Source organism: Gossypium hirsutum, chromosome A06 (assembly GCF_007990345.1).
Source record: "Gossypium hirsutum isolate 1008001.06 chromosome A06, Gossypium_hirsutum_v2.1, whole genome shotgun sequence".
Taxonomy (NCBI): Eukaryota; Viridiplantae; Streptophyta; class Magnoliopsida; order Malvales; family Malvaceae; genus Gossypium; species Gossypium hirsutum.
In genome coordinates this window covers 127,976,343-127,986,140 of record NC_053429.1, presented here as the reverse complement: position 1 = coordinate 127,986,140, position 9,798 = coordinate 127,976,343, and the positions used below count along the sequence as shown (strand labels likewise).

Below are 9,798 nucleotides of genomic sequence, written 5' to 3'. Positions count from 1 at the left end.
TGAGCTGAAACACTCAATAGTTTTTTTAAAAACAAAGGTATACGCAGATCAAAATTCAGAGTAAAAGATCGACGATGAGCAGCTTTTGCTCGGCGATGGCAATGACGGTGACGGTCGTCTTCTTCTTCTTCTTGTTCCTTCAGCAAACTCCATTAATGGCGGAGGCGGCGAAACTTGAAGAAGATCATTTCATCATTAAGAATAAGCCAACGCTGTACGAGTTTTCAAGCAGAGATGAAATGGTGCATTTGGCCGGATACGGCGAAGAGAAGCTCTCGACAGTTCTCGTCACCGGAACTGTTCTTTGTGAAGCTTGCCACCGCCGCCGCCGCCGCCGCGATCCACAACCTCAACTTCGTTCATGGCCTATATCAGGTATTTTCCATTCTGCCATTTCATATTATATATATCATTCATTCTTCATCGTGATTCTCGGGTTTTGATCATCTCGATGCCTGATTTTGTTGTTTGTTGAAAGATATTTAGCGTAGATTAATTCCAAAATCCCAAATCCTTCGTAAATTAATCAATAATATGTTGAATCATGGAATCTTCGTTTCTTTCTAAAACTTCATTATTGTTTGTTTGTATAAACCTAGGATTGCTATTTTGCTCCAACACCCTTTGAGTCACCCAATAAAAGTATATATCTTCATTTCCTTTGGTTTCATTCCCTCGGAAATTCGATTTTTCATATTAATATTTTTATTTTAAATTCTTTTTACATAATGTCTAAAATTAATTATAGTTCCTCTCAACCTATAAATCAACCTATAAATAAGAGGATAATGTGTCTCAACCTATAAATCAACCTATAAATAAGAGGATAATGTGTTTCAGAGTACTTTGAACTCACATCCTTCTGCATTGGTAACAATGCCTATTCGAAGTTAATCTAGGGGCTGGCAGGGTCCCGACCCCCCTAAAATTAAAAATTACTATTTAAAATTTTAAATTAATAAAAATAAAATTGTACTTTAATACTTTAAAATTATAAAAATTTAATTTAATTTTTTAAAAATTATAAAGATATAAATTATTAAAAATTAACATGATACTTATACTAATCAAGTTAAAACTCAATCTAACTTTATTTTATATCTTATTGACACCATTAATAATTTCCACCATATGTTTGTTGAGTTGAAAATTATTTCCTTATGATTGCATGTGTTGTGATTTTTAAATGAGAAAAATTAAAATTAAGATTTTAAATTAAAAAAAACACACACACTAAATTTAGCGTTGCGTTGGACCTAAAACAAAGAAACGTTGTAGTCACATAAAAGAGTTGCTTAAGTTGCGTTGTATGTGTCATACAAAACTTGCGATTAAAGAAATTTGGACGTCTTCGGGTGACAAGTCGCCACAATATTGTTGCAAAATTAAGCAAAATGAAAATGAATATTTATCTTTTTTTTTTAATTTATTTATAAATTATTTATTTATTGGATGTCATCTCAAGTTTAATTAAGATAAATATGTACTTTAACATAAAGAAAGTGAGAAATAAAAATTTTAATTAATTGGATTAAATAGTAAATAGCAATCATTATTTTCTAAATTCATGAAGATAAAAACCTCTGGGGTCCACATAAAATGCAATGTCACTGTTAGGAATAATTGCATTAACCCCCTTTTAATTTAAATTAATTAATGAGGACTAAAATGCATCACACATTTATTGCATGTATTCATTTTCTAAAAGAAAAAAAAAGGAATGGGACAATGTAACTGTATTAATTAGCCCATAAATAATCAAATTGGTATTGATAATAATATACCATTATTATTTTTCTTGTGTGTGATCAATTATTTGTTATTTAAAATTATAATTTTAGTCCTTTTTGTTATGTAAAATGTTAATTTTAATTTATGTACATTAATTTGCTATAATTTAGTTTTTTCTATTTTTATAATGTTATTAGTTAATCGAAACATTGTTTAGTATTCTTACTTAAGTGTTGTCAGCAATTTAATAAGAATAATTAACGGTATTAACAATTTATAGGATAGGACTAAACTATAAATTGTAGCATAGTAAAGAGATCAAAACCATAATTTAACCATCAAAGATAATAAAATTATAGATATATGATCCGTTGTCACCTTTATACACAGGGGCTTTGGTGTCTGTTAAATGTGAAACTCCTTGTAAGACCAAATCAAGTACAACACGAGCTACAACCGATGAATACGGAGATTTCATGATCGATCTTCCGTCCCACCTCCACGGAGTTGTCGATTTGCAAAAGATATGCACCATTAAAGTCATCGGAATACCGAAAGAGTCGATGTGCCGACCAGTGTTCGTGAAGAAGCACGAGCACCTAAGACTTTCATCGGTCGGGAACGGGATTCGTACCTACACGGCCGGAAGGATTCGGTTCCAAGACATCATGTCTAAACCTTTAAAATCATGCATCACAAGGGCTACCAATACCAATAAACAAATAGCGTCTTGACTGGGATATGACGTGTGTATGTGTGGATGTATATGGCAATTTTATGGGCTCATTTAGATGGCGCTTCAGTCACATTATTGAGTTTACAAGCTGCATTTAATCATCTCCCTCCATTACATATGTAACAATATATATATACATATATATATTGCCATGTATATAACAATGTTTTGTATTGTATCTTGCTTTTGAGCCAAGAGAACCAAATACACTTGCATGTTTTAAATTATTTATTTTCAGGGGTTAAATTGAAAATAACCCAAAACATGATAAACACTCAATGTTCGAAATGGATTTAACATTGGAGTGTTTTTATATTTATTTATTTATTTGATTGTCTTTAAGGTATTTCTATATTTTGTTTTGTTTAATATAGACTTTGATATATATATTAATATTTTTTTATTTTTATCTAGAATTTGTAGCCAAAGCATTTATCAAGGCAAACGCAAAGGTCAGACAGTGACTTTCACCCTCAAAAATGGTAGATTTATCATTTAGTATCTTAAAATTTCATGAAATCGTATATTACTATATTAGTAAAATTGTCCTTTGCCCACCAAAATTTATGGTTCCTTTTTAGCCCCTCCTAACTTCTAAAGCAATTTAATGGCTTTACCCTTGAACATTATATCAAGGTTTAATACACTTGTTGATGCATGATATCAACAAGGACGAAGGAGGAGAGGGGTGGTGTAAAGGAAGGCCCGTTCACTCATTCTAGGACCAAGTGTCAAAAATTAATGTATTAGGGTTTTGACTGGGAAAAAAGTACAAGTATTTATAGATAAATAAGAGTTCATGTCCAATTATTCCTCTCAATGGGCTTTAAGTGGCCCCAAAAAGGGCCCAACTTAATCCCAATTGACGCAGAGATATAACAATAATCCCTTAATCGAGAGGTAGGTTATAAAGTGACTATACTTCTAGACCATCCGTAGGTTGCCTTGGTGGGTGATAGTTGACATAGATAAAATAATGGTTGTCGATTTGGAATATACGTGGGCTGTATATTTAAAATTTTAAAGTTTTAGTTTTTATTTCCATTATAAAAAAATAAATTAGAATTTTTTTCAAATTGTTCATGGTCAAATTTAACTAAAAAATAAAAATTAAATTTTAAAAAAATATACATTATGGTCTAAATTTGATATTATGTAAATTTTACAATTCAAATTTAGCCAACCAAAATCCTTCGAATCTTTCATTCAGGAGAACAAGGAATAAACCGAAGCATTGTACCAAAATAAGAATGGTTGTTGAAAATGTAAAAATTTGCACTGAATTGCTGCTATGACTAGGAAAGGCAACAAATATCATTCAATGCTTTGTTTTATGATGCATAAATGGGGCTTTTCTCCTATGTCATCAGATACGGCTCATGGGGGCTATTCGGGTAGGCCATCTACGTGTTTGATGTATTGTCCCATAGAGAATTTTCAACCTCATAACATATTAACCTGTAGTAATTTGTGGTACGGGTACCACGCTTGAGCTCGTATAATTGCTTGTCTATTGATGGACCACTTCGTGAAATGGGGCGGCCATTTTGCTGCTTCCTCATTCACGCTGATAGGTCCTTTTCCTATTGTCAGTTGGAGGTACTCGTGAGCTGAGCAGCTAGTCTGACTTGGTTGGCATGGATAGACCTATCATGGATCAAGTTATTTGTTCAATTTGTAAGGTTTAGGCGAAGTTTTGAGAAGGTTTTGACAAAAATGTTAAATACAAAAAATAAGTGTGGGTAAAAAAATTAGGCTAATTTAAAATATAGGTTAAGCTTAAGCTTGAACGTTCAATACTTGAATTCGATTGACCCTTTTTTTTATTTGTAATGTTTTATATTATGTAATTTATAAAACGTAAAAATTAAATCTATTACAATGCAAACATTAAAAAACGTTAATATGATTATATATAAAATTTTAATAAATAAAAATATTAAATTAAAAATAATATAAATGTATTCCTTATTTTTTTCAAAAATAATGTTGGTGGACTTAAAATAGGTTTGGGTTGGTCATTTACAAATATAGATAAACTTGAGTAAAATTTTACACACATATTTCAGATTGGGTCAAGCTTAGATGAGTATAAATGTAACACCCCCTACCCGTATCCGTCGCCGGAATAGAGTACGAGGCATTACCGAGGAGTACAAAAACACGTACAGATAATTTAAATATATTTTCATAACAACTTGTCTCGATTTCATACTATTTCATATTTAAGCTTTACTCACCAAAGTATTTGAAATATCATCTTTATGCAAATAGCACACATGAGGTACATAATTCCATAATTAAGAATGAACACATTTATCAAACATTTTCCACATTCATATATCAATGTCTTACATTTCCATATATCAATAACCGTCATTTTTCTTATTTTTCAGATAATTATGTGTAACCATTGATAAGCATGCAATTCACTGTTTATTCGTGTCAATCACAATTTCAAATGACAAATTCGTGTGAATGAGCTCAATCTCATTAGGTGTTTAAATTTTGTCACTTTGATTCACATACTCATAATTTACTAACATATCCTGTCAAACACAATCTCTAAATGAAAAAATCACATAATTGAGCTCAATAATAATAATGATAACATTACTTACATTTCTTTTTCCACATGTTACATTTACGACTTACCAACTTGTCCATTCAAGGAACAACTTACGGATTTGAGTACATCGCGATCTGAAGCCCGAAGTCTAACTGAAGCACATAAGTGCTAAACGGAAGCCTGAAGGCTAACTGAAGCACATAAGTGCTAAACGGAAGCCCGAAGGCTAACTGAAGCTCATCAGAGCTGAACTGAAACCCCAAAAGGGTTAATTGAAACTCATATGAGTTAACGGAAGCTCGTAAAAGCTAAACAGAAAGCAAACACGAGAATTCGCAACAAATGCTGAATCTCGGTTTACTTGGGTAATTTACTGTCAATTCATATTTTTCACTGAAAGATTGTACTTATTTCCTGCGTTCCGTTCCTCCGAAATTCTCAGTTCAATTTCATAACTTTTGTACATAATTTACTTATTTTCAAAAATTAACATACATAAATATTAATCATCGTTCATAAAATAATATTGAAATTTAATAATATTAACAAATGGTCACTAAATTTAGTTATATAAACTCACAAGTTCAATTTTTGTATTATAGCGATAATCATAATTTCATAATAAATATTCTAAATAAAACATTATATTGTTTCTAATTCAGCACTTATCGATTATAATCGGGCATGTGATCAATTTATACACGAGTCATTCATATATTTTTCCTCCTCCTCCTCTCCATCCACATCCTTGGTATAAATAATACACTTGTAAGTAACCTTATCCATAATTTTCACTAATTACTTATGTGAATATTCAAGCTATCCACCCGTGTCATAGTCACTAAATTATTTATATCTGAAGCTACGAAACTCCAAATTAAGATCCGCTAATTTCCCCTGAAACTAGATTCACATATCTTCTTACCATAAAATTTTCATAATTTTTGGTTGGGCCAATTAATCAGTTTATTCATTGAAGTCTCCCCTATTCTGCTGTCTGACAGTTCCGACCCTTCTTCACTAAAAATTAATTATCTCCTCGTACAGAATTCGAATGATGTTCCTGTTTGTTTCTATTGAAAATAGACTCATTCAGGATTCTAAACATATAAATTTAAGCCCCTAATTATTTTTATCCAATTTTTTATGATTTTATAAAGTTAGAACAGGGGAACCCGAAATCATTCTGACCTTGTCTCACAAAATTTATCATATCTCATGATTTACAATTCCATTACTTACATTATTTCTTCTATAAGAAACTAGACTCAATAAGATTTAATTTCATATTTTATTCATCCTCTAATTTAATTTCTAAAATTTTTTGTGATTTTTCAAAGTTAGACTATTGCTGCTGTCCAAAACAGTTTTAGTACAAAATGTTGATTTCTATTTTGCCCCAAATTTCACAATTCATACAATTCAGTCCTTACTCAATTAACCCCTCAATTAAGATAATTTTCTCAATTAATACTTTTCATAAACATTATAAGTTATTTCATAACTATTGAAATTTATAATTTCCACATAAAACTCTAACTTCAAACTCTTTTACAATTAGGTCCTAAACATTCACTTTCTATTCAATTCTTACAATAAAATCAACATATAAACAATTTAAAGCTCTAATTCCATGCCAAATCATCATATACTTCCAGCACATATGTATAGAAACTTTCAATTTTTTTCATAGAATCAAAAACTAATGAATTCAACAAGTGGACCTAGTTGTAAAAGTCACAAAAACACAAAAATTTCAAGAAATAATCAAGAATTAAACTTAATTGGAGTAAAAATATGAAAAACCAGCTTAATAGAACTCCTCCATGGCGTTTTTCTGATGAGAATGCAGAAAAATAAAGAGAAATCTAGATAATTCCACTTTAGTCCTAGCTTTATTAAGTAAATTTTACAACTTTCTAATTTTGCCCTTAATTCTCCTTATTTTCTTGCTGATTTCATGCCCTTGCCGTCCAGCCCAAATATACCTTGAGTCTATTTTCCTTTTAAACCCTCTTTCTTTTATCAATTAAGCTATTTATCATTTCTCACAATTTTGCATTTGATACAATTTAGTCCTTTTTGTTCAATTAACTATCAGAACTTTAAAATTTCTTGACGAAACTTTAATACTAACATATTAACACTCCATAAATATTTATAAAAATATTTATGGCTCGATTTAAAACTCCCGAGGTCTCGATACCTCGTTTTAGATTCTAATTATTTTAATATTTATTTTTTAGTACACTATTCACTATTTCAAAAATTTTCCTAACTTCACATTTAATTTATGCTCACTAAATTAATAATATTTTCTACTTATTTTTCGGATTTAGTGATCTCGAATCACTGTTCTGACACCACTGAAAATTAGGCTGTTACAATAAAGTGTATTCATATCATATTTAAACTTAACCCAAATCTAATCCGACCTAGCCATGAAAACCTTTGGACATTACCCAAATAAAGACCTACCACTTGCTCCCTCGAAGGCTCGGACTGAGTGGATTTTATAAGTGAACATCCCTTGGCCATCAGACTAAATACGTGAGATCTACATTTTAATTTGTGTTATTATTATATTTAATATAAACAATGAATGTACCTAAGAGGTCATAGGGACTTAATTAAATTAATCTCGCTTCTATTAAATGGGTTAAATCAAAAAAGACGAAATTATTATTTATTGTTTAACGGATTTAATATTTTTAAAATTTTTACGATTTTGTAAATAAAATTTTTTATTTGAAATTAAACTATAACTGAAAAATAAATATATAGTAAATATTATCTTGAGAAATCCAAAAACATTGTCTATTCCAATGAAATTGTTTATTCTTATGCAAAGGAAAGTTAATATTATAAATAAATAAATAAAATGAAGTGAAGTGAAAGGTTAGTTTTTCTATATAGAAACAATTGAGTTCTTACTGTTTATTAATTCCATATTTAGACAAACATTTACATAAATCAACCTTTCATTTTCTAGAAAAATTAAAATTTTAATCAATACAATCAATGATAATAAAAAAACAATAACTTATTTATTAAACAATTTATGCAAACATTAAATAATAAATAGGGTAAACTGTCAATATAGTCACTTTTGTTTAACTCGAGTTACATTTTAGTCACTTATGTTATCGCATTGTAACATTTTAGTCATTGAGTCGTTAATTGTTATTAATGATGCAACGTTAAGCTAAAGTGGCATGTTAAATCATCATTTCAAACAAAAAAATTTTAAGTTAATTTATATAATCAGTCCCCATATTTTTCATTTTGAGCTATTTAATTGTCTTTTATGTTTTTTTTAACTTTCTTTCTTTTTTTTGCTCATTCCCTTCTGCTTCTCTTTTTATTTTCCTTACTTCTCCATTTTTTTAACGTAGTTTTTCTATCTTTTCCATCTGTTAAAACTAGTCCTTATACTTTTTTTTGAACAAATTAATTTTTTCGAGTGAGGCGAGCTTGTGGACTAGTTTTAATAAATGGAAAACATAGAAAAACTAAGTTAAAATAAATGAAGAAAGGAGGAAAACAGTGGGAGAAGCAGAAGAGAATGAAAAAAAATGAAAATTAAAAGAACATAAAAGAAAAAAATTAAATTGGTCAAAATAAAAAATATATAAGGACTAATTGTAGAATTTAACTTAATTTTTTTTTGTTTGAAATAATGATTTAACGTGCCATGTCAGCTTACTGTTACACCGTTAATGACAATTAACGGCCCAATGACTAAAATGTTACAATACGATAACGTAAGTGGCTAAAACGTAACATTTCATACATAAGTGACTAAAATGTAATTTAAGCTAAACAAAGTGACTATTTTGATAGTTTACCCTAATAAATATTTGTTGGTTGACTCTTAGCTCAACTAGCATTGGCATTATTGTCAATGCAGGAGGATATGGGTTCGAGTGCGCTTAAATGCATTATCTTCTTATTTATCAGTTAGGGATGGACTATGAGTAATTTTAAACATCGTGCAAAAAAGAACAGATATGATCATGACCTATGAAAGATAATAAATTATGTAATAAATATATTTTAAATGAATATTTGATTGAAATGATAAATTAAATGTTTATATTTTTTTTTGCTCTTCAATTTTACCAAAAAAAAAGCATTCCACTTAAAGTTTTCACTTCTTTTAGCACTTGAACTTTGTATTTTTTGTTAAATCACTCCAAAATAGATGAAAAAAATTAATAAATATTTATTAACATTGCTGACATGACATACACATAAGTTGTTATGTGTATGTTACATTAGCAATTAATTAATTAGGGTTTTGTGTTGTGTTGAAGTATACAAATATTAAGTTTGATCTTGCGACACTTTACCAGGGGCGTAAATAGACCAAATTCAAACAAACAAAGCTTTGTTCTTGTTCATTTGTTTATTTTTAAAGTTATTTATATACTGTTCGTGTTCGATTAAATTTTTAACACAATGTTTGAATTTAGTTCATTTATTATTTGATATATTCAGGCTTAATTTATTTTATTTCATTTATATATTCGCAAATGTTAAGCGAACATGTTCACCAACAATAAACCAACATAAACAACAAAATAAACTAACTAACTAACTAACTAAATTTAAATATAAAAATAGAGAGAAAAATACTGTTTAAATATCTTTCATAGAAAAATATTTTCTTTAAATGAATGAGTCTATAAACGAGTTAATAAGCAAATTTGTTTTTGAACATAAATAAACTGAACACATCTCTGTTCAAACTCACTCGTTT

The 9,798-nt window shown here is 29.2% G+C and overlaps 1 protein-coding gene across 1 annotated transcript; it reads left to right on the top strand.

Annotated features, from left to right (window-relative positions):
• LOC107960153 (uncharacterized) lies at nt 1-2,741 on the top strand. Its single transcript, XM_016896432.2, has 2 exons — nt 1-375; nt 2,122-2,741. Exons 1-2 carry the CDS (start codon nt 75-77, stop codon nt 2,463-2,465), a joined length of 645 nt encoding a protein of 214 aa, XP_016751921.1. The 5' UTR covers nt 1-74; the 3' UTR covers nt 2,466-2,741.
• The last annotated feature ends 7,057 nt before the right edge of the window (nt 2,742-9,798 follow it).